General features: G+C 45.9%; 1 protein-coding gene and 1 non-coding gene across 2 annotated transcripts; one reads left to right on the top strand and one right to left on the bottom strand.

Annotated features, from left to right (window-relative positions):
- The first annotated feature begins 5,779 nt into the window (after nucleotides 1–5,779).
- Nucleotides 5,780–5,862, top strand: trnal-cag (transfer RNA leucine (anticodon CAG)). Its single transcript has one exon. It is a non-coding gene; the product is annotated as a tRNA-Leu (tRNA).
- Nucleotides 5,863–17,449: 11,587 nt separating this feature from the next.
- LOC125448798 (CD276 antigen-like) lies at nucleotides 17,450–24,362 on the bottom strand. The gene is made up of 4 exons (XM_048524343.2): nucleotides 24,249–24,362; nucleotides 21,282–21,368; nucleotides 20,017–20,376; nucleotides 17,450–18,195 (listed from the first exon to the last, which is right to left on the bottom strand). Exons 1-4 carry the CDS (start codon nucleotides 24,268–24,270, stop codon nucleotides 18,119–18,121), a joined length of 546 nt encoding a protein of 181 aa, XP_048380300.1. The 5' UTR covers nucleotides 24,271–24,362; the 3' UTR covers nucleotides 17,450–18,118.

Genomic DNA, 24,362 nt, shown 5'->3' on the forward strand with positions numbered 1-24,362 from the left:
TGACTTCTTAATAAGTAGCCGAACGACAGGTAACTTGTGGTAACATAGGCCACAACAGCAAGAAAGCGGAGTTGAAGGTAATTGAATCAGTCATTGAGCGGTGGAGCAGAGTCAATGAGCCGAAAGGCCTACTCCTGCATCTTGTGGTTGTTAAGCAGGAAGGATCTGACAGACAATTGGAGAAGTTCTTTCAGTGAGGCCTTGGCTGGAGGCCTCAGTCCCAGGGTTGGGCTTCACATTTTAAGGAAAGGGACTTCAGCTGGTGGGAGGATTTGGGGATGATGAATGGCAATGGGCTGATATATGAGACATCGCAATTCTGCAGAGAGACTGGAGAAGTGAGGTTCGCCTGCACCCTGGACAGCTGCGTGGGATCCAGATGAGCTGGTAAGCTGACGGCAAGTCGATGTTGCAGGAGCTTCCGAACTGGTGAACTCCTCACTGTGAAATGACAAAAGAATCACCCTGTAAGGGAACCCACTCTTTAATACTACAGAATGGTCAGCACAGCATGATCCCAGAAGCAATAACACCGGGTTTGAAGAGGTGACTCGACACAGTTGTCAGGAGGAGCCCGCTGTGGGTATCACTCAGTGAGGTTGTGGCTGTTCTGAGATCTTAACTCCACACAACCAAGTCTGTCATAGAGTCATACATCATGGAAAGAGACCCTTCAATCCAACCAGCCCATGCCAAACATATTCCCAAATTAAATTAGTCACACCTACCTGTTCCTGGCCCACATTACTCCAAATCTTCCCAATTCATGTACTTATCCAAATGTTTTATAAATGTTGTAATTGTACTCACATCCATCTTTTCCTTGTAAAGTTCATTCCACACACAAACCACGTCTGCGTAAAAAAAAGTCTCTTGTCATTTTTAAACATCTCTCCTCTCACCTTAAAAATGTGCCCTCTAGTTTTGAAATCCCCCATCCTAGGGAAAAGACACTTCCCATTAATCCTATCTGTGCCCCTCATTATTTTATAAAATTCTATTAGGGTCACCTCTTCAATAATGAAGGTTTATTGCCTGACATAAATGAATACAAATACATTTGGTAAAACATGTGTATTTCAGGGATCTGTTATAAGTACATCTGCTGTCTCCAGAAAAGCCAGAAGAGAACTCTTTGCCTCCAGAAATAGACGTCAGCAGAATAGGTTCAGTCAATGTAACATGAACATTAAGAGTGGTGGCTATGTGCAATGCAGTGGTATTTGGAGTCAGATACTTTCGAGACTGTTAGTCTCTTGGATAGGCACCTGGAGGAGACTAAAATGTTGAGTATGCAGGATAATAGTTTGGTACAACATCGTGGGATGAAGGGCCTGTATTGTGCTGTACAGTTCTATGTTCTGTTAACCCCTTCAGGCCCATTATCTTACATAAAGCAGGTTTTGCTCGCATTCCAAAATCTGTCAGGGTCAACTTTTCTATCCCAATTCCTGTGATGCCCTGACAAGCACAAGAGGCTGTGGTTACAATATCACTCTACGTCATGGGGTGAAACCCCACTATTGCACTCAATGGGATTTCAAAATGATGAATAAACCTGGAGGTGAAAGCAGGGGGTGACGATGGTGACTGTGACAACAATCATTGCTCACCAAACAAACCCACCTGGCTAACTCTGACGGAAGGGAAATCTGCCATCCTTACCAGGTCTGGCCTGTGTGTGACTCCAGGCCCACAGCCAAAGTATCCTTAAGATGCAGGAGCAGATGTCGGCCATTCAGTCCATCGAGACAGCACCACCATCCAATGAGATGGCCAGCTGAACTGACAAACCTCAACTGCATTTTTTCACTTTGCTCCCTGTGATTGACTTTGCTCTGAAATGGCCCACCATGGGCACTCAGTTCAAGGGGCAATTCAGGATTGGCAACACCCTCATGCCTTGCCAAGCGACATGCCCATGTCATGCACCGTCACCAATCTCATCCATGCCCATGTTACATTTAGGAGTGAGCATTCATAGATCCTCTCCAGGATACCATTAACTGTGAACTTGCAGCTGTCTGAACCACTGCTTGCTCCTATCTGAGTCTGGGTACAAATCCCAGGCCTAACTTTCGTTTTTTTTTAATTTGAGTAAATCTCTTTTCTGTTACCGCTGTAAACCTGCCCAGTCACAGCTCTGTCTGTGAAGGCACAGCTGCAATCAACCACATTGCAGTGACAAATCACAAATATCTGCAGCAGATCAACCTGCCGTTTCTCTTTGCAAAATCTCTTTGCACAATCTCTTTGCTCGACTTGACCACAGTGGGTACGGAGGCAAAATGCAGTTGTGAAAGCTGCTGGGAGGAGCTGAAATGCACGATCTATCTGCCTGCAATGAGTCTGAAGAGAAGATTAGATTCCCTACAGTGTGAAAACAGGCCCTTTGGCCCAACAAGTCTGCACTGCCCCTTGGAGCATCCCACCCAGACCCATCCCCCTATAACCCACACACTCCTGAGCACGACGGGCAATTTAAGCATAGCCAATCCAACTAGCCTATACATTTTTGGACTGTGGGAGGAAACCCGCGCAGACACGGGGAGAATGTGCAAACTCTGCACAGACAGTTACCTGAGGCTGGAATTGAACCCAGGCCCCTGCTGCTGGAGGCTACAGTGCTAACCGCTGAGCCACCATGCCATCCCAACAACTAACGCCAGGAGGGATCTCACAACTCCTCCGCAGAGATTGTATCTGTTCGCAGTGAATGACAGGGCTGCCTCCAGGCCTGAAGGGACACATACAAGTGTTTCAGAGATAGTAGAAGCTGCAGATGCTGGAGAATCTGAAATGACCAGGTCTAGTGCTGGATGAACACAGCAAGCCGAGCAAAATCAGGGCAGCAGGAAAGCTGACGTTTCAGGTCCAGACCCTTTTCTGAAGATAGGTCTCGACCCGAAGCGTCAGCTATGCTGCTCGGCCTGCTGTATTCATCCAGCTCTACACTTTGCTATCTACGTACAAGTGTGCAGCTTCTACGGTGTAGCGGTTATCCCGCTCATATCACGCAAAAAAAAAGTTTCTTAGTTCGACCCTGGGTGGGAATGTTGTTGTTTGCTTCATGTTTTCCCCCTCCATTAGGGAACTGACCCAAACTTCCCTCGCCTCACTCTATGTCTTACCTGTGTAGCCCCGACAGCAACTTTTGATCGACGAGACAGGGGAAATGTATTGTTTGAGAATATTTATGTCCCGGGGCTTTCAATGCAACACGTAAACGTGTGTGGGAGAGTTTGTTAGATGTGTGAATGAACTGGTACATATGAACAAATATTACCTAGACTTCTTGCGAGTTTTCTAGCTGCTCGCTAGGAGGGCTCAGGAGGGCCGAGCGGTCTAAGGTGCTGCGTGCGCTTTACCGTCTTCCCTGGAGGTGTGAGTTCGAATTCTACTCCTGACAATGAGCTCTGATGAAGGGTCTAGGCCCGAAACGTCAGCTTTTGTGCTCCTGAGATGCTGCTTGGCCTGCTGTGTTCATCCAGCTTCACGCTTTATTATCCTGACAATGAAGTTTTTGTTTCAAAGTCATGAATGACAGTGACTGTGTGATAAAATTGACGCTGTCCTCCTATTAGGATTGGAATCAGAGACGCATAAGTTAATGATTGTGTATTTGACGGAGTGAGAACGTGCAGAGCCTCCCCTAGTGTCAATGATAGAAGCTGCACTCGGTAATGGAGCTCTCAGTAAAACAAGCGGCTTTAGTGTCACTCAGTGTGGCTGCATTCCACTAGACTGAGGAGAGAATTCAGCGCGTTGATTCACCAAAGATCAATGAAAACTCAGGGAGATTGGCCAAGTGAAAAAGAGCTGCCTATCACCTGTTGTCAATTTATTTCCTTCGTGATGTTTTTACCTTTGAATGTAAAAGTGCTGCTGATGCTGCAAATCGGAAATTAAAATCAATATAATTTACAATCCCATTCCAGGCTCCACCTGCTCCTGCTGTCGGGGTAACCTACAATAACCTCTCCTCCCAAACACTCAACCGCAGCTTTCACACACAGCTCTCAGTGCCGTCACACGGACACAGAGATTTCCGAAAGGTTTTGGAGTAGATTTGTAGCTCGGGTTGGTTGGCTCGCCGAGCTGGCTTGTTGTTCTGTAGACGTTTTGTTACTGTAACATCCTTAGTGCAGCCCCTGATGAAGCGTTGGTGTGTTTTCCCGCCTGGCTTTTAAACTCTAGGGTCCGTTGCGATGGATTGCCTCACTTCAGGGTTCCCTCCATAGTGGAATGTATATGGGGTGGAGTTCAATGTGTTTATTAATAGCCTGCTTCGTGCAGTGCCATGCTTCCAGGAATTCTCGCGCTTGTCTCTGTATAGCCTGTCCCAGGATCTTGATGTTGTCCCAGTCGAAGTCGTGGTTCTGTTTGTCCAAGTGGATTGAGATGAGTGAACATCGGTCGTGTCTTTTTGTAGCCAGTGGGTGTTCATGAACTCTTGTTGTTAATTTCCTTCCTGTCTGTCCCATGTGGTGTTTCTCGCAGTCTCTGCAGGGGATCTTGTAGATGACGTTGATCCTGTCCATGTTGGGGAGTGGGTTTTTAGTTCAGGTGAGCACTTGTGGTAGGGTTGATGTGGGTTTGTGTGCCACCCTGATGCCCAGCGGTCGTAGGAATCTTGTGGTGAGCTCTGATGTGTTCCTGATGTAGGGTAGTGTGATGTGTGTGTCCAGGTGTGTAGAATCTTCCTGATGCTGTTCCTGTAGGCATCTCCTGATCCAGTTCTTAGGATATCCATTATCCTTGAACACTTGGAAGAGGCACTCCTCATCCTCTTTATTTGGCCTTGACTGCTCAATGCAGAACTGAGACAAGCCGAGGTGTCAACCGAGAAAACAGTGAGGGTTGAACCCCATGGGAAGATGAGATTTGATTCCTGAAAGCAGGAACGGTGGGGCTGGGTCTGTGAACAGTCAGAGGAGAGCGCGGCGTGGGCCAGAGAGCTGTTGGGAAGAAGGTGCGTGTTAAAAAGAAGTGAGTCAGCAATGTGGGCCTTGGGGCCACATCCCTGTGATCAAGTGCCTCACACTGCCACCTACTGACCCAGCCAGAGATGATGCTAGGTGTCATGCTTTCATATGTTGCAGTGATTTAGTTCCCAGAGATATCTCCAGCGGGTTTGAAAGGCAAAAAATGTCTTGCTGATGTTGGAAATCCCCAGTTCAAATCGAGAGTGCTGGCAAAACTTTTAACATAATTACCTTATTGAACCTGAACTTCCTCCAGACGAGGTGTTTGAAACCCCAGTTGGAGAGGAGCTCCTTCTTGCATTTGTGCAGTGACAAGAGAAGACATTTCCGCCCATTTCGTCAGGTCGAGCCTGGCCGAGGGGTTCGATGAAATGGGAATGGATAGCACCATGAGGCATTGGGAAGCGTGTAAGGCAGTGCTGAGTCAGTGAGAAAGCCTCTGAGCTTTGTGTGTGTGTGTGTGTGTGTGTGTGTATGTTTGTGTGTTTTGGGTCCCAGTACAGTGAGAGAGAGCACCCCCACCACCCCCATCAGGGACCTGGACAGAGAAAGGTGAAGCCTCCAGCAGCCCTGCCACAAGATTTGATGGACAAAACGGGGGTTGTTAAGGGCCACAGCGGGGGAAAACGAAACATAATTGTTTGAGAATATTTGTGCTCCGGGGCTGAAAAAGCAACAGGTTGTAAATGTGACAGAGGGTGAGGGTTTTGATAACTATGTATGAAACAATTATGTGTGAACAGATACTGGCTTGCGGCTTCTTGGGAGCATTGCGGACGGTTCGGAAATAGTGAGTCAGGATGGCCGAGCGGTCTAAGGCGCTGCGTTCAGGTCGCAGTCTCCTCTGGAGGCGTGGGTTCGAATCCCACTCCTGACAGTATTTTATTTCAAGGTTATGAATGACTGGAGTGAGACTTGACAAACGGACACTGCACCCTGACATGATTGGAGCAGAGAATCAGCTGATTAGGAGTCAGATACTTTCGAAAGAACTGCGGCTGCTGTAAATCAAAAAAAATACAAAAATAGAAGCTCAGAACTCAGGAAGGGACACCGGACCCGAAAAGTCAGTGCAAATTTCTGTTCCTCAGGTGCTGCGAGACCGGCTTAGCCTCTCCAGCAATTTATGTTGCTGGCACAGTTTAATGTATTTGAGTGCGTGTAAATGTGTGGCGACCCAGCCTCACCACACCCAGTCAATGACAGAGGACAAACACGGTAATGGATAACAGTGCGAAGCCGCAGGAACACGGCAGGCCAGGCAGCATCAGAGGAGCAGGAAAGCTGACGTTTTGGGTCGGGATCCTTCTTCAGACTCCAGCATCTGCAGTTCTTGCTAACTGCGCAATGGAGCTCTCAGTGAAACGAGCGCCTGCAGACTCTCCGTGTCGCACACTCCATCAGACTGTAGGGAGAATTGAGCCATTTCATTCACGAAGATTAACCGAGTGACTGACTCTGAGCTGTTGATAAGAAGGCACGAGAGTGTGTTTTGGAGAAAAATGAACAAGTCGACCAACATGGGGCTCACAGCCACGACAATGAGCATAAGAGTCTTATGATATATCAACTGAGCTAGCATGGCCTCACACTACTTCCTGCTACTTCTTTTTGCTTGTTGTAGTCAATTTGTTTCCTGTTTTCTCCAGTGTTTTTTTTTGCTTTAAACGGAAAAAAGTCTGCTGCTGCTGGAAACTGAAAATTAAAATCAACTTCATTCGCAATCGACAGCCTGGGGATTTGTCAAAACCCATCCAGGCTTCACCTCCTTCTTCAATAACCTCCCTTCCACACGCTCACTGCAAACACTCACAACCGGCAGCTTTCATATTCAATCTCAGCAACTGTCACACCTGCCAAGCACACACACACGGGGGGAGAGAGAGAAAGACTCTTGCTGTCTACAGAAACAGGCAATATCCTGGGTCTGACTGTATTTGTCCGCAGTGAAGTACAGCGCTCTCTGCAGGCAGTAAGGGACGTGTGCAAGGGAATTGCTGCAGTGCAGTTTCCATTGTGTTATGGTTGTCGTATTTGCCTCACGCCAACGGGTCCCCAGTTTGATTCTGGGTGCGAACATTATGCCTTACTTTCTGTCTTTCTTCTCCCCCCCCCCCCCCCCGCCTCAGGGAACCGGCTCAAAACTCACACACCTCACTCATTTTTGTTCTTATTACCCTGCCAACCATCTATTCGATGCGGAACTGGGACAGGCACAAGATGTCAAAGGAGAGTCATGCCCGACCTTCACCAGAGTTAACCAACCTGGCTTGCAAATTATGAGGCAATTTAGCCTAGTCAATGCACTATTGACTGGGATTGACTATTGACACTCGCCTGCTGAGATTTTCCAGCATTTTCTGCTTTTCTTTTTTGATCCAGAATTTCTTTTCTGGTCTAGAAAGACAATAGATGGATAAGTGATGAGTTCAGGTGTTGTTTATGAAAAGGCACAAGCAAAAAATGTTTGTAGCCCTGCTCTTCAGCTGTGGACTCAATCTGAAGCATCAAAGCCTTCCAAAATGATAAATAACCCGGTATATCTGACTCCTACCCAAGGCCCTCCGCAGGGTTTCCCAGGAGTGGATGCGGTATAATGTTCTTCACCGCTCGATGGGCGCATCTGCACGGGGTCCATGTGATTGTCACTGCAGTGATGATGAGGACTATCACTGAGTAAGAGGCCTAGTTCCATGCTCTTATTCTCTATGCCATGACTGTTAAAAAGCACATCACCCCATGTGCCTTCTTAGCTGTCCTATTTACATGTTCTGCCAACCTCAGGGATCTGAAGTCGGATTTGAAACTTTGATCATTTTAACTGGAAAGACAGAGGCTGAGGATGCATCTTGATAGAGATCTACATTTGAGAGGTGCACATATGGTGGATAGTCAGAGGCTTTATCCTCAGGTGGGAAGGTCAACTACAATAGTTCAAGGTGAGAGGGGAAAATTTGGGGGAGGAGCGAGGGGAAATCTTTCACACAGAGGGTGGTGAGAAACTGCCAGTGTAAGTGATGGAAATAGCCATGTAAGCAACATTTAAAGTTTATCTTGATAGAGACGTGAACAGGAGGTGAACAGAGGGATAGATACTGTGCATTAAGTAGTGGGTCTAAAATAGGGGTTAGGAATTGGCACAGGCTTGAATGGCCTGAACCTGTGTTGTATTGTATTGTATCTGTGAATAACCACATCAAGATGGCCCGGCTCCTTTGAGCTATCCTGCATCCTACTGTTCATTAGGCATTCCCTCATCTTGTTTCTTTTTCCAAAATCAAAGGATGTAAAATTATCTGGGCTTGGATAAGGTGAATATTGAAGACTCTTTCCCCAGAGTGCAAATATCAAATACTACAGGGCTTAGGTGTGGTGGGGGGTGGGGGGGGGTGGTGGGGGTTGGTGGGGTGTGAAGTTCAAAAGAGAAGTAAGAAGCAAGATGTTTACACAGAGAGTAGTAGGTGTCTGGAATGTGTGGCCAGGGAGATGGCAAGAGCAGATATGATAGCAAAGTTTAAGAAACATTTAGACAAATACATGGACAGTCTGGGAATAGAGGGATATGGACCATGAGCAGGTAGGTGGGATTAATTTAGAATGGCATCATGGTCAGCATTGGCTACCTTTAAGATTCTCATTAGAACTGACCGAATATATCTTTCTAGGGTTCTGAGTCAGACTTGTTCTATGTCACCCTTGAGAAGGATGTTGGACTATTTCATTACATGAAAGGCTCTACATAAATATAGAACAGAACATGAACAAAGTTAAGAGAGACACATTGCCTCAGCTTTTCTGCTTGCACTTATCAGGATACAAATACAAGAATGCCAAATTTATCGCAACAGTTTACACTGCAGGGGAAATGGTTGCTCATTAGTTGGCATTTCTCCTCTGATTGGCTGGGGCTTTGCTAGGGAGAAAGCAATGGGAATTCCCTCAGTTGTTGGGTAATTCTTTTTAGAATAAGTTCAAGAAGGAATCTCTACAGTGTGGAAGCAGGCCATTGAATCCACATCAACCCTCTAACAACCTACCTCATCACTAATCCAGATAACCTACAGACCCCTGGGCACTGTGGGGCAGTGTGGCTCATCCACCCAATGCACGCGTCTTTGGACTGTGGGAGGAAACCCACACAGACACAGTGAGAACGTGAAAACACCACACAGACAGTTATCCAAGTGTTAAATCAAACCTGGGTCCTTGGTGCTATGAAGCAGCAGTGCTAACCACAATGTCACATGGCATAACCACTTTGCTTACAGAGGTCTTGACCCCACTTGTAAGCTGCAGGAGCCTTGTAGTCCCCTGACGATTTCTCCTGGGCAACGCCTCAACCAATCACAATCAACCCATCAGCCAATCCCCAGCAACCTTCCTGGCCTCTGCAAAAATGTGCTGGTCCGAGCCGCTACATAAATACAGTACAGGGTGTCTAAAACAGAGATACGTTGCCTTAGATTTTACCTCCTGCACTCATCAGGATGTAAGCGCAAGAATGCCAAATTCATGGCAACGATTTACAGTTCGGTCAGTGGGGGCAGGAGAAGTGCTGATTGATTGGCACTTCTGCCCTGATTGGCAGCCTGAGGTGTTGCTGTGAGAAAAGCAACAAAGAATTTGCTTTTCTGCAGTAGATGCTATTCAGGAACCCGCCACTCGCAGGAGCTGTCATTTTCACCATAGTCAGCAAAACGTGACAATCTCTTTCTTCCTATTCTTGACATCACTGGCTTCCTGTGTGGTTGCCAAGGGTTCTGGAGGATGTGGGTTGGTTGGAGTGTTGGGGGTTAGGGGGTTGGGGGTGGAATGATTTAGCAAAGTGTTTGGATGGTGTCTCCATTCTCACACACCTGCCACACCCCGTCCTCCCCCCGCCCCTCCCCACCCAAAACCTTCCCTCACTATAACCTGGTTAAGTTAATGGTGGGAACTGCCAATAAACTGAGCTAGCATTGTCTTATGGTAGCATGACCCTTCTTCAGATCTGGATTCTGGTCTTTGAGCCCGAAACATTAACTCTTGTTCCTTTCTCTCTGTGTCTCTGTCCACAGACCCTGCTGAGTTTCTCCGGCAATTTCTGTTTCGTGTTTCAGATTTCTGCAGTCTTTCGCTCCATTTCACTCCATCCTTACTCCACCCTTTGTGTGTGGAAATAGTTCTGGAGCAGAAAGGGTTAATGCCGAAGACTCACGTAGCCTTGGAATGCATATTCAGAGTTCCTCGACAGTGGAGTCAACAAGGAGGCAGGAGAGTGAAGAAGGTGTTTGGTAAGCATGACTTTATTGGTCAGTGCATTAAGGAGGTCATTTCACGGATGGACAGAGCATTGGTTAGGCCACTATTGGAATACTGCATTCAGCCCTGGTCTCCCTGCTATAGGAAAGATGTTTTTAACGTTGAAAGTGTTCAGAAATGATTTGCAATGATGTTGCCAGTGTTGGAGGGCTTGAGCTGCAGGGAGAGGCTGAATTGACTGGGCTATTTTCCCCGGAGCATTGGAGGCTGAGGGGTGACCTTTACAAGATCATGAGCGGCATGGTGAGTCCAAAACTAGTGGGCATAGGTTGAAGGTGAGAGGGGAAAAATTTAAAAAGGGACCTGAGGGGCAACTTTTTCAAGCAGAGGGTGGTTCGCGTATGAAATGAGCTGCCAGAGGAAGTGGTAGAAGCTGGTATAATTACAACATTTAAAAGATATTTGGATGGATGCACCCACAGGAAGGGTTTAGAAGGATATGGGCCAAATGCTTGGAGGTTCTGTGGGAGAGAGACTCATGGTTGGTGAGTTGCCTCCCAGGTGCCAGGGTGCGTGATGTCTCTGATTGTGTTTTTGGGATCCTTAAGGGGGAGGGGGAGCAGACCCAAGTCATGGTCCACATTGGCACCAATGACAGAGGTAGGAAGAGAGATGGGGATTTAAGGCAGAAATTCAGGGAGCCAGGATGGAAGCTTAGAGCTAGGATGAACAGAGTTGTTCGCTCTGGTTTGTTGCCTGTGCCACGTGCTAGTGAGGCGAGGAATAGGGAGAGAGAGGAGTTGAACACGTTGCTACAGGGATGGTGCAGGAGGGAGGGTTTTGGATTCTTGGATAATTGGGGCTCTTTCTGGGGTAGGTGGGACCTCTACAAGCCAGATGGTCTTCACCTGAACCAGAGGGGTACCCATATCCTGGGGGCAATATTTGATAAGGCTATTTGCGTGGGTTTAAACTAATTCAGCAGGTGGGTGGGAACCAAAATTGTAGTTCGAGTATAGAAAAGGTTGAGAGTAGGGAGGTCCAAAATAAAGTTTCAGGGACGCAAAATGGCCATGGCAAGCAAGAAGCTGGTTTGAAGTGTGTCCGGAATAAGGTGGATGAACTTGCAGCATGGGTTAGTACCTGGGACTTCGATGTTGTGGCCATTTTGGAGACATGGATAGAACAGGGACAGGAATGGTTGTTGTAGGTTCCGGGATTTAGATGTTTCAGTAATAACAGAGCAGATGGTAAAAGGGGTGGAGGTGTGGCACTGTTGGTCAAGGACGGTATTACAGTTGCAGAAAGGATGTTTGGAGACTCGTCAACTGAGGTAGTATGGGCTGAGGTTAAAAACAGGAAAGGAGAGGTTACCCTGTTGGGAGTTTTCTGTAGGCCTCCGAATAGTTCCAGATATGTAGAAGAAAGGATAGCAAAGATGATTCTCGATAGGAGTGAGAGAGACAGGGTAGTTGTCAAGGGGGACTTCAAGTTCCCAAATACTGACTGAGAACATTATAGTTTGTGTACTATAGATGGGTCGGTTTTTGTCCAGTGTGTGCAGGAGGGCTTCCTGACGCAGTATGTAGATAGGCCAACAAGGGGCGAAGCCACATGAGATTTGGTACTGAGTAATGAGCCTGGCCAGGTGTTAGATTTGGAAGTAGGTGAGCACTTTGGTGATAGCGATCACAATTCTGTTAAGTTTACAGTTTGGATCGGAAATTGGCTTGCTGAAAGAAGACAGAGGGTGGTAGTTGATGGCAATTATTCATCCTGGAGACCAATTACTAGTGGTGTACCGCAAGGGTCGGTGTTGGGTCCACTGCTGTTTGTCATTTTTATAAACGACCTGGACGAGGGCGTAGAAGGATGGGTTAGTAAATTTGCAGACAACACTAAGGTCGGTGGAGTTGTGGATAGTGACAAAGGATGCTGTAGGTTCCAGAGAGACATAGATAAGCTGCAGAGCTGGGCTGAGAGGTGGAAAATGGAGTTTAATGCGAACAAGTGTGAGGTGATGCACTTTGGTAGGAGTAACCGGAAGGCAAAGTACTGGCCTAATGGTAAGATTCTTGGTAGTGTAGATGAGCAGAGAGATCTCGGTGTCCATGTACACAGATCCTTGAAAATTGCCACCCAGGTTGACAGGGCTGTTAAGAAGGCATACAGTGTTTTAGCTTTTATTAATAGAGGGATCGAGTTCCAGAACCAAGAGGTTATGGTGAAACTGTACAAAACTCTGGTGCGGCCGCACTTGGAGTATTGCGTACAGTTCTGGTCACCGCATTGTAAGAAGCATGTGGAAGCTTTGGAAAGGGTGCAGAGGAGATTTACTAGGATGTTGCCTGGTATGGAGGGAAGGTCATATGAGGAAAGGCTGAGGGACTTGAGGCTGTTTTCGTTAGAGAGAAGAAGGTTGAGAGGTGACTTAATTGAGACATGTAAAATAATCAGAGGGTTAGATAAGGTGGATAGGGAGAGCCTTTTTCCTAGGATGGTGACGGTGAGCACGAGGGGGCATAGCTTTAAATTGAGGGGTGAAAGATATAGGACAGATGTCAGAGGTAGTTTCTTTACTCAGAGAGTAGTAGAACATAGAACATGGAACAGTACAGCACAGAACAGGCCCTTCAGCCCACAATGTTGTGCCGACCATTGATCCTCATGTATGCACCCTCAAATTTCTGTGACCATATGCATGTCCAGCAGTCTCTTAAATGTCCCCAATGACCTTGCTTCCACAACTGCTGCTGGCAACACATTCCATGCTCTCACAACTCTCTGTGTAAAGAACCCACCTCTGACATCCCCTCTATACTTTCCTCCAACCAGCTTAAAATTATGACCCCTAGTGTTAGCCATTTCTGCCCTGGGAAATAGTCTCTGGCTATCAACTCTATCTATGCCTCTCATTATCTTGTATACCTCAATTAGGTCCCCTCTCCTCCTCCTTTTCTCCAATGAAAAAAGTCCGAGCTCAGTCAACCTCTTTTCATAAGATAAGCCCTCCAGTCCAGGCAGCATCCTGGTAAACCTCCTCTGAACCCTCTCCAAAGCATCCACATCTTTCCTATAATAGGGCGTCCAGAACTGGATGCAGTATTCCAAGTGCAGTCTCACCAAAGCTTTATAGAGCTGCAACAAGATCTCACGACTCTTAAACTCAATCCCCCTGCTAATGAAAGCCAAAACACCATATGCTTTCTTAACAACCCTATCCACTTGGGTGGCCATTTTAAGGGATCTATGTATCTGCACACCAAGATCCCTCTGTTCCTCCACACTGCCAAGAACCCTATCCTTAATCCTGTACTCAGCTTTCAAATGCAACCTTCCAAAATGCATCACCTTGCATTTATCCAGGTTGAACTCCATCTGCCACCTCTCAGCCCATCTCTGCAACCTGTCAATGCCCCGCTGCAGCCTACAACAGCCCTCTATACTGTCAACAACACCTCCAACCTTCGTGTCATCTGCAAACTTGCTGACCCATTCTTCAATCCCCTCATCCAAGTCATGAATAAAAATGACAAACAGTAGAGGCCCAAGGACAGAGCCCTGTGGAACCCCACTCACCACTGACTTCCAGGCAGAATATTTTCCTTCTACTACCACTCGCTGCCTTCTGTTGGCCAGCCAATTCTGTATCCAAGCAGCTAAGTTCCCCTGTATCCCATTCCTCCTGACCTTCTGAATGAGCCTACCATGGGGAACCTTATCAAATGCCTTGCTGAAGTCCATATACACCACATCCACAGCTCGACCCTCATCAACTTTTCTAGTCACATCCTCAAAGAACTCGATAAGGTTTGTGAGGCATGACCTGCCCCTCACAAAGCCGTGTTGACTGCATTTGATCAAGCCATGCTCTTCCAGATGGTCATAAATTCTATCCCTCAGAAACCTTTCTAACACCTTGCAGATGACAGACGTGAGACTTACTGGTCTGTTATTGCCGGGGATTTCCCTATTTCCTTTCTTGAAGAGAGGAATTACATTTGCCTCTCTCCAGTCCTGAGGTACGACTCCAGTGGAGAACGAGAATGCAAAGATCTTCGCAAGTGGCGAAGCAATTGCATTTCTCGTTTCCCAAAGCAGCCGAGGACAAATCTAGTCCGGGCCTGGCGACTTGTCAATCTTAATGTTTGACAAAATTTTCAGCACATCAGCTTCCTCTATCTCTATCCATTCCAGCATGCACACCTGCTCTTCAAAGGTTTCATTCACTACAAAGTTCATTTCTTTCGTAAAGACAGAAGCAAAAAACTCATTTAGGGCTTCCCCTACCTCCTCAGATGCCACACACAAGTTCCCTATGTTATCCCTGATCGGCCCTACTCTTTCTTTGACCATTCTCCTATTTCTCACATAAGTGTAAAATGCCTTTGTGTTCTCCCTAATCCGTTCTGCCAAGCCTTTCTCGTGCCCCCTCCTGGCTCTCCTCAGACCATTTTTGAGCTCCTTCCTTGCCTGCCTGTCATCCTCTAGAGCTGAGCTTGACCCTAGCTTCCTCCACCTTATGTAAGCTACCTTCTTCCTTTTGACGAGAAGCTCCACCGCTCTCGTCATCCAAAGTTCCTTTATCTTACCCCTTCTTGCCTGTCTCAGAGGGACATATTTATTCATCACTCGCAACAACTGTTCCTTAAACAGTCTCCACATGTCTATAGTGCCTTTACCATGGAACAATTGCTCCCAGTCCATGCTTCCTAACTCATGTCTAATCGCATCACAGTAAAGGAATGGAGCACTTTGCCTGCAACGGTGGTAGATTCGGCAACTTTAAGTACATTTAAGTCGTCATTGGACAAGCATATGGACGCATGTGGAATAGTGTAGGTTAGATGGGCTTCAGATTGGTATGACAGGTCGGCACAACATCGAGGGCCGAAGGGCCTGTACTGTGCCATAATGTTCTATATGCTGGTAAATGGGACTAGATCAATTTAGGATACCTGGTGGGCATGGATAATTTGGACTGAAGGGTCAGTTTCCATGCCTTATACCTCTGTGACTCTATAAAGCAACGTGGCCAGGCATAGAAACAAAATAGAAGCTGGATTAGGTTCCATTCAGTAACTTGAGTGTGCTCGGTCATTCAATAACATAGTGCTTGATCATCTAATTGAGTCCCAGTTCCTGCTTTCTCCCCCATACTCTTTGATCCCTTTAGCCCACGAGCTATGCGCATCTCCTTCTTGAAAACATTCGATGTTTTGGCTTCAATCGCTTTCTGTGGCAGAGAAACTGTGGAATTATTTACCACAGAGTGTTTTCGAGGCTGACTTGTTAAGTATATTAAAAGCTAGGATAGATGGATTTTTAGTCAGAAAAGTAATTGAGGGGAAAAGGCAGGTGAGTAGCGGGAAGGATTGTCAGATCAACCACAATCTCATTGAATGGTGGATTTCAACTCTTACAATCTTAGAATTTCACAGGCTCTTCACTGTCTGGGTGAAAAAAGTTCTCCTCATCTCAGTCCTGCCTCATGTCCTGTCACTGTGACCCCTGGCTCTGAGCTCCCAGTCGTCAGGAAGATCTGTCCAGCATTTACCAGGTTTAATCCTGTTAGGATTTTATAGGTTTCCAGGAGAATCCCCCTCTCATTCTTATTAAATTCAGTGAATATAGTCCTAAAAGTTTTAACCTTTGGATTTCATTGTATTGATATTGAGATGAAGCTGTCTCTCATGGCAGCAAGTGTCGGACAATTATGAACAAGTATAGTTAAGAAGAAGTCTCTGGCTATTAGACTTTTCCCCAGGGCAGGATTGACTGCCATGAGAGGTGATAATTTTAAGATGTTAGGAGGAAGGTATAGAGGAGACATCAGAGGGAGGTTCTTCACCCAGAGAGTTGTGAGCACATGGAATAGTTTACCACTGGAAGTCGTGGAAGCGGAGTCATTAGTGACATTTAAGCGACTGCTGGACATGCACATGGACAGCAGTGAATTGAGGGGAATGGAGTTTAGGTTATTTCATTTTTGGATTAGGATTATTCCACGGCACAACATTGTGGGCCGAAGGGCCTGTACCGTGCTGTACTTTTCCATGTTCCATGTTCCAAGTCTCTGTCCCCAGAGAGACAAACTCGCTCCCAAATACAGTGGCTGAGGTGAAAGTATTGGTGCATTTAAGAAGTAATGACTAGAGGGTGAAGGGATTTAAATTGAAGGGGTAGGATGAAGAATTGCAAAAGGGCAACACTCATGCCAGTACAGTTTGTGGGGCTGAATGGCCTGTTTCTGTTCTGTCTGTCTCTGTCTCTGTCTCTGTCTCTCTCTCTCTAATACTGTCTGTCCCTGGGTCATCTTCTGGGTTTTTGCTTGAGGAACCTGCATTCTGTTCGGGTTCACTGAACACTCAATGGTCATAGTTTCAGTTGGTGAAAATTCTGGAATGATGCTCATTCTCCTTTCAACCCGAACTCCATACCTCTTCACTCTCTGTTGCTGCATTTCCCCACCTCCCCACTCCCCTGTTATGTTTCTTCTCTTTAACACGTGTAATGTCAATCACTGAAGCAAGAAAAAAATGTGCTTTATTTTTGGATGAGACAGAGAATAGATTCGTAAACACTGTGAGTATTGTACATCTGAGTCCAACCACTGATACTTCAGATTGTCATATGATAAATACGTCAATGATTGCCTGTGATTGCCTCACTAAATGTACATGAACATTATGTAGAAACATCCCCCTTTTCTCAAAACAAGTATTTATAATTCAAACATCAAACTCCCTGCATGGTTGTTATCTGAAGCCTTGCTGTATAAGCTACCCAGTTCAAGGATAGTTAAAGATGATGATGTTCACCAATGACACAAGAGAAAAATAAACAGAACCCCTCTACATTTGGCTTATCTCCGTGTCCAATTTTTAAAATTTATTCACAGGATTTGGGCATCACTAGCTTTGTTGGTTCCTACTGGGGATTAATTAGCTCGTTTGGTTGGGCAATTGTTTATCAAAAGACTCTCCTTCTCAACCTTTACACTTGGGGCGTGATGACTCTCAGGTTAAACCACCAACCAGTTGTCTTTCTTGTCCTGAAAGTGGGGCTAAAGTGACTTGAGACTGTCCAAGAAACACTAATGGTTTGAAAGCTTCAGGGTCCTCAGTGCTGTTGGTGGCACACTGCCATCTACTCAAAGCAAGTTCACTTCTTTTTATATAATCATTAGTCGGATATGGGCATCACTGGCTGGTCAGCAGTTATTGTCCATCCCTAGTTACCCCTTGAGAAGGTGGGGGTGAGCTGCCTTCTTGAACCGCTGCAGTCTACCTGCTGTGGGTTGACTCACAATGCCCTTAGAGAGGAAATTCCAGGATTTTGACCAAACAACAGCGAAGGGAATGGCAATATATTTCGAAGTCCAGATGGTGTGTGGCTCAGAGGGCAAGTTGAAAGTGTGTTCCCATGTATATATTATTCTTGTCTTTCTCGATGGAAGTGGTCATGGGTTTGGAAGGTGCTGTCTGAGGATCTTTGGTGAATTTCTCCAGTTCATTTTGCATACAGAACACACTGGTGAAGGGAGTGGATTTTTGTGGATGCAGTCAGTTATGGTAACGAATTCTGTCTTAGCCCCATAATCCACATCCCTAATTTCACCCTACCCTCTGCATTGCATTCTTGTTGAACAAAATCCTATGGCCGCTTGTCTTGAATATTGTCAGCGATTGAGCTCCCTCTAACCCACAAACTTTAAAGGAAGAGGAGAGTTCTGTTGCTTTCAGACGAAGATGCTACTCCTCATCTCAGTCCAAAATGGCTGACACTTCTCATTTTCAGAGACTGTGTTCTGAGACTCACCAGTCAAGGGTCTGTGAGGAAGGAAGGCAGAGCCCAGAGATCCTGGCTATAGGGAGGATGAAGAGTGACCATCATAATACAATCTTCATCAGTGGCAGGAACAGGATTGTCATCCATGTAGAGAGGTGTGCACAGATTAGAAATGTCCCTAAACAAAGAGGAAAACAAGTCTTTACTGAGAGCAGGAATGCACACATGAAGAATGTTAGAAAATAGGAGCAGGCCTGAGGCCATTTATCCCCTTGAAACTGGCCCATCACTTCAATTCAGATAAATAACTTGAAACTAATGCTTAATCACTTTTGGATGAAATTGTACAATGCTCCAAACCACTTTATTGGAATTATGGTCATAGACATATGGAAACATCCCCTTCAGTCCAACTTGCCCATGCTGACCAAGATTTACAAGGATGTTAGTGAAAACTTCAATCTGAGCCACATAAGGATGGAGGGTTGGAGTGACAATTCTGGATAAGTAATATTGCCAACATAAACACACCAGAAATGTGAGTTCAAATCCAATGGCAGCTAAAATGTGGGATGGTTAAATCCAATGTAACTTTTTTTTTCTCATTCTATCACAGAGTGTGGACATTGCTGGCTGGGCCCAGCATTTATTATTTTCCCCTAATTAGTCCCTTGAAAAGGGAAAGGTGAGCAGCCTTCTTGAATCACTGCAGTGTGTGTGTTGTAGGGACTCACACTCAATGTTGTTAGTGAGGGAGTTCTAGGACTTTGACTCAGCAACATTGATATATTTCCAAGTCAAGATGGTGAGTGGCTTGGAGGGGATGTTTCAATAGGATTTGGGTTAGGGTTGGGATTGGGTTAGGCTAGGGAGCAAGGGTTGGTTTTCCCATGTCCTTGTCCTTTCAGGTGGAAGAAGTTGTGGGTTTGGAAGGTGCTGTCTAAGGATCTTTGGTGAATTTCTGCATAGCACCTAGCAGCTGGTAAGACACTGCTGCTATTGCGCATCGATGGTGGAGCGAGTGGATGCTTGTGGGTGCGGTGCTAATCAAGCAGACTGCTATGTCCGTGATGGTGTCGAGCTTCTTGAGTATTCCTGGAGTTGCACCCACCTAGACAAGAGGGGAGTATTTTATCACGCTCCTGACTTGTGCATTGTCGATGGTGGATAGGATGTGGGGAGTCAGGAGATGAGTTACTTGTCATGGTATTCCTAGCCTCTGACCTGGCATTGTAACCACCGTTTTTATCCAACTCAGTTTTTGCTCAATGTCAACGTCCATGGTAATATTGGTGGGAGATTCACTGATAGTGTTGCCAATGAATTTCAAGCGGTGGCTGTTGAATTCTATGTATTGTCAATGGTCTCTGCCTGGTACTTTCATGGGACAGAATGCTAATTTCAGTAAAAATGATCATGAAACTACAGAGATTCTTGCAAAACCTTCACCTTCCTCTCTGATCTCCCTCTCATGTCTTTCACACATAAATATCAAATAGAGGTAACAAGGTGTGAAGCTGGATGAACACAGCAGGCCAAGCAGCATCGGAGGAGCAGGAAAGCTGACGTTTCGGGTCTGGACCCTTCTTCAGCCTTCCTGCTCTCTGATGCTGCTTGGCCTGCTGTGTTCATCCAGCTCTACAACTTTTTATCTCAGATTCTCCAGCATCGGCAGTTCTTACTATCTCTGAATATTAAATAGAGGCTTAACCTCCAACACTAAACCTCACATCACTTAAAACAAAAACACTGTCTTGACACTATCAGACTATTGCTTGTGGGAGCTTCTCATGAACCAGTTGCCTGCTAGATTACACAGGTTGGACAGAGAAGGTGATGGATAATGATATTATCACTGGACTGTTAATTTGGAGACCGAGAAATTAAAAAAAAAAGAAACAGTGGCTGTATTTCAACAGAGAGCTCCATTGACTGTTAGTGGTGCTCTGAGTTTGGGGTAGAGACTTATAAGCTGCAATAGAGTCAGAAACCTTCCTACCTGAGTTCACTATTAGCTGCAGCGAGGCACAGTTTCTGGGAAGTTGCCCCGCTCTTATAAAGCAGGTGTAGTTCCCGGAATCTGAGGTTGTCACTGCTCGGAGCTGCAGGGTCACGTTCCCTGTTTCATTCCAGGCAAGAGAGAGCGCTGTGCGGGTTTTAAAGCTGTCGTCTTGGTGCCCTTGAGCCTCACCCCCTTGCTTCTCTGCGTGCACGACCAAGGTTGCATTCTGATCCTCCTTTTGCCAGGACACCAACAGCTCATCCAGCTGCCTATCAGGCCTGAAGGAACAAGGCAAATAAACCGTGTCGCTCCTCATTGCTGTCACAGGACTTTGATTTTTTTCACACTGTATGGGCTCTGAAAAGGAAAGGGATAAGCTCAGTCAATATTGAGGGTGCATCACCTGCAGTGCAACTCCACACTATGAAGACCCCACCTTCTCAGTCTCGCCCTCTGCCTGAGTCATGGTGACCCTCAGGTTAAATGATCAGTTATAGTCTCTCTCTAACTCAGAGCAGGGCTATTATCCTCTGGGACCAGGACAACTTTAATTTTACCTTAACACACACAAGACTGCTTATTAACCTATCTGCCTTCATCTCTAAATCTCGCTCGGGCTTCTATCCAATTCAGACTCACTTTCATCAGTTCTGTCCCACTCTCTACCATTGCACTGTTTGTCTATCTGCCTTTCTCTCCATGGACAGGGACAGCATGGGGTTGGAACCATAATAAAGCTTTCTCTACACTGTCCCCATCAAATACTCCCAGGACAGGGACAACAGGTTATTAGACACAGAGCAAAGCTTCCTTGATACAGTTCATGTCAAACACTCTCCGGGACAGGGGCAACACAGGGTTCAATACAGAGTAAATTTCCCTCTACACTGCCCCAAACACTCAGGACAGTGACAGCATGGGGTTAGATACATCGTTAAGTTCCTTCTACAAGGTCCCTATCAAATGCACCCAGGACAGAGAAAACACGGGATTCGATACAGAGTAAAGCTCCTTCTACATTGTACACCATCAAGCACTCCCAGGACAGGGACAGCACAGGGATAGATACGAATTAAAGCTTTTTTGACATGAGCCCCCAAAAAACACTCCCAGGACAGGGACAGCATGGAGTTAATTACAGAGTTAAGCTGTCCACTTACACATTTACTGGGAGCAGATAAAGCAGAAACATTCTCTGAAATATCCTTGTGCGGCTCCCTGATATGGGGGAAGAGTGTGAGATGGGGAACTGTCTATCTTACCCGGTAAGGAGTCTCCAACCAAGAAGAGAAGTCCAAGTGTCAGTCCGAAATGCACAGTGATCATTTCTTTAATCACAGGAGGCAAGTCTGGGCTCGGAGATAAAAATATCTTTGTCAGCTTAGTATAAGTCAATGCTAGATCACACACAAACCACTGAAACCAGCTTGCTTCTTGTTCTCAGGAAGTTGTACAGTTGTTACAATCTGCTTGCTCACAGTTTTGATGTGGCAGCGTCCTGAAACAGAGAATCACAAGACAGCAGAACAAACATTAAGTTCAATTTTCAGTGGAATTGCCAACCAAAGAGATATGACCCTTCTGGAATTGGAGTTTTTAATCTATAGAGAAAAAATGTGGCAATATATGTTGAGCAGTCTATTTGAAGATAGACAGGATCTTATCCTTATAAGTAGGACACTGTATAAAATCTAAGTAAGAAGAAATGTGTCGGCACAGGCTTGGAGGGCCAAAAGTCCTGTATTGTATTGTATTGTTCTTTGTTTATTGACATGTTGTCCGGAGAAGGTTTACAGGAATGGTGTCAAGGATAAAGATCTTGTCATATGTTGAGCAGTTGAGGAATCTGGGCTTGGGTAGAGTGGATGTGGAGAAGATGTTTCCACTGGTAGGAGAAACTAGGGCCTGACGGCACAAGCTCAGAATGAAGGGACTACCCTTTAGAACTGAAATGAGGAGGGATTTCTTCAGCAAAGGGCAGTGAATCCGTGGAACCCACTGCCACAGAGGGCTGTGGAGGCCAAGTATTTGAGAGTCTTTAAGACAGAGTTGGGTTCTTGATTACAAAGGGGATCAAGGGTTATGGGTAGAAGGCAGGAGAATAGGGTTGAGAAATGTATTACCCATGATCTAATGGTGGAGTAGACTCAATGGGCTGAACCTCCTAATTCTGTGCCTATATCTTACGGTATAAATAAAGGATTAGTGCTCTTGTGGCAGAGTGTTAGTGTCCCTTTCTCAGAGTTAGGAGGCTTGGGTTCCCATCTCCCCTTCCCCACTCCAGAGGTATGTAATGACACCTCAGAGTAGGTCAGCTGGGAAAGTATCTCCAAAACCAGGAAAGATTTAGTCAGCAGGCCAAACAGCATCAGAGGAGCGAAAAGACTGATGTTTTGGGCTTAGACCCTTCTTCAGGCCCTTTTTCTGAAGAAGGCTCGAGGCCCAAAATGTCAGTCTTTTTGCTTCTATGATGCTGCTTGGCCCGCTGTGTTCATCCAGCTCAAGGCTGTGTTATCTCAGATTGTCCAGCATCTGCAGTTACTACTATCTCTAAAAGATTTAGTCATCTCTCATAAATGACTAGTTAAGTCTTACTGCTTGATTGTGTGTTGAAAGTTTTGTGTCACACACTTTAGGCTTCGACTGCAGTGCCAGCTGGGAGCCCTAGTTTTGGAGTTCATTATCCTAACCTTCTTTGTTTATTTTTGGTTCCTTGAGTACAAATTTCAAAACCAGGCTCACTGGTCAAGCATTCTGTCACCTGTTGGGACTTTCAAACCCTTCAGAACCCATGCCATAAATTTCTTTCATCATTGAATTCCAACTTCCAAACCGATGATCACTTCCATCCAGAAGGACAAGGGCAGCAGAGACATGGGAACACCATTGCTTGCATGTTCCCCTCCAAGTCACTCACCATCCTGGCTATGAAATATATCGGCCATTCCTTCAGGGTCGCTGGGTTAAAATCCTGCGACTCCCTCCCCAAGGACGTTGAGGGTCTACTTACAACATCTGGACTGCAGCAGCTCAAGGAGGCAGCTCAGTACCAACAAGGGACAGGATAATAAATGTTGAAACCAGCCAGTGATGCTCATGCCCCATGAGTGCAGAAATAAAAATCTGCAGCACCAGCCTCCTGCAGAGCTCCTAAACTGGCCTGTTATATATCAGGTCAAAGGTGCTGTGCAGATGAGTATTCAACGTTACTCAGAACGTGGAATCAAACAAACCATAGAATGGTTAGGCAAGCAAATAAAATTGATCTAGGCACTTTCTAGGAAGCATTCTGATTTTTACCCCCTCCTTTATTCATTAATGGGGTTGAGGGCATTGCTGGCCAGGTGGCATTTATTGCCATTCCCTAATTGCTGAGAATCAACCACATTGCTGTGGGTCTGGAGTCACATGTAGGCCAGACCAGGTAAGGATGGCAGTTTCCTTCCCTAAAGAATATTAGTGACCCAGATAGGGTTTTACCCAACAATCAATTCATGGTCATCATTAGATTCTCGATTCCAAATATTTTACTGAATTCAAATTTCACCATCTGCCAAGGCAGAATATTATCTGGGTCTGTGGATTAACAGTCTGGTGATAATTCCTCTAGGCCATCACCTTCTCTGTGTGGAATGTTCTGACATTGAACACCGTGATAGCCCTCCATCCTCACTTGGCCCCATGGAAGTGAGATGTGATGCCTTTCGGACAATGCAGAAGCAATTCTTTAAGAGGAAGTTACCATCATGCCCAAAGCCCTCAACCATGTAGAGGGGATTGCCAGGCACCTACACTGACTTCGAAGCAAATGGTATCAGATCAGTTGTTAATTCTAAAACATGAGATTGATACTTACCATCGTGAATCAAAGATTTGATGGGACATTTGGGGCAAAGGTGAAATGATGGGTATTGGTGGTAGATCAGCCGTAACTTCATCCAATGTGCAGCCCTGCCTGTTCCAACACTGGGAGTCCAAAAAATACTGCATGGGGGTACTCTGGTTTGGGGGATGATGCTACATAAATGCAACCGCTCACCTGTGCGAATCAAATCACTCCACCTACCCTGGGCTAGTTCAGAATTAAGACCCCCAGAGCCCCAATATTGGGAAGTGATGCAAAGTGGAGGATTGAAAGAATTGGAAAAGCACAACAACAGAAATGGATGGAAACCATATTGGAATTCACCTCAGAGTTAAGATCCCAAATGAGCTAAAATAGTACTTACGGTGAGCAGGGAGAAAGTACATTCAGGCAACAGGGCTTCCTTGAACGATGAAAAGTGGGACAAGTGTTGGAGGCAGGGTACTGAGGTCGATTGCAAAGCCGCACTCAATGCCGT

The sequence above is a fragment of the Stegostoma tigrinum genome, chromosome 45, assembly GCF_030684315.1.
Source record: "Stegostoma tigrinum isolate sSteTig4 chromosome 45, sSteTig4.hap1, whole genome shotgun sequence".
NCBI classification, from domain to species: Eukaryota; Metazoa; Chordata; class Chondrichthyes; order Orectolobiformes; family Stegostomatidae; genus Stegostoma; species Stegostoma tigrinum.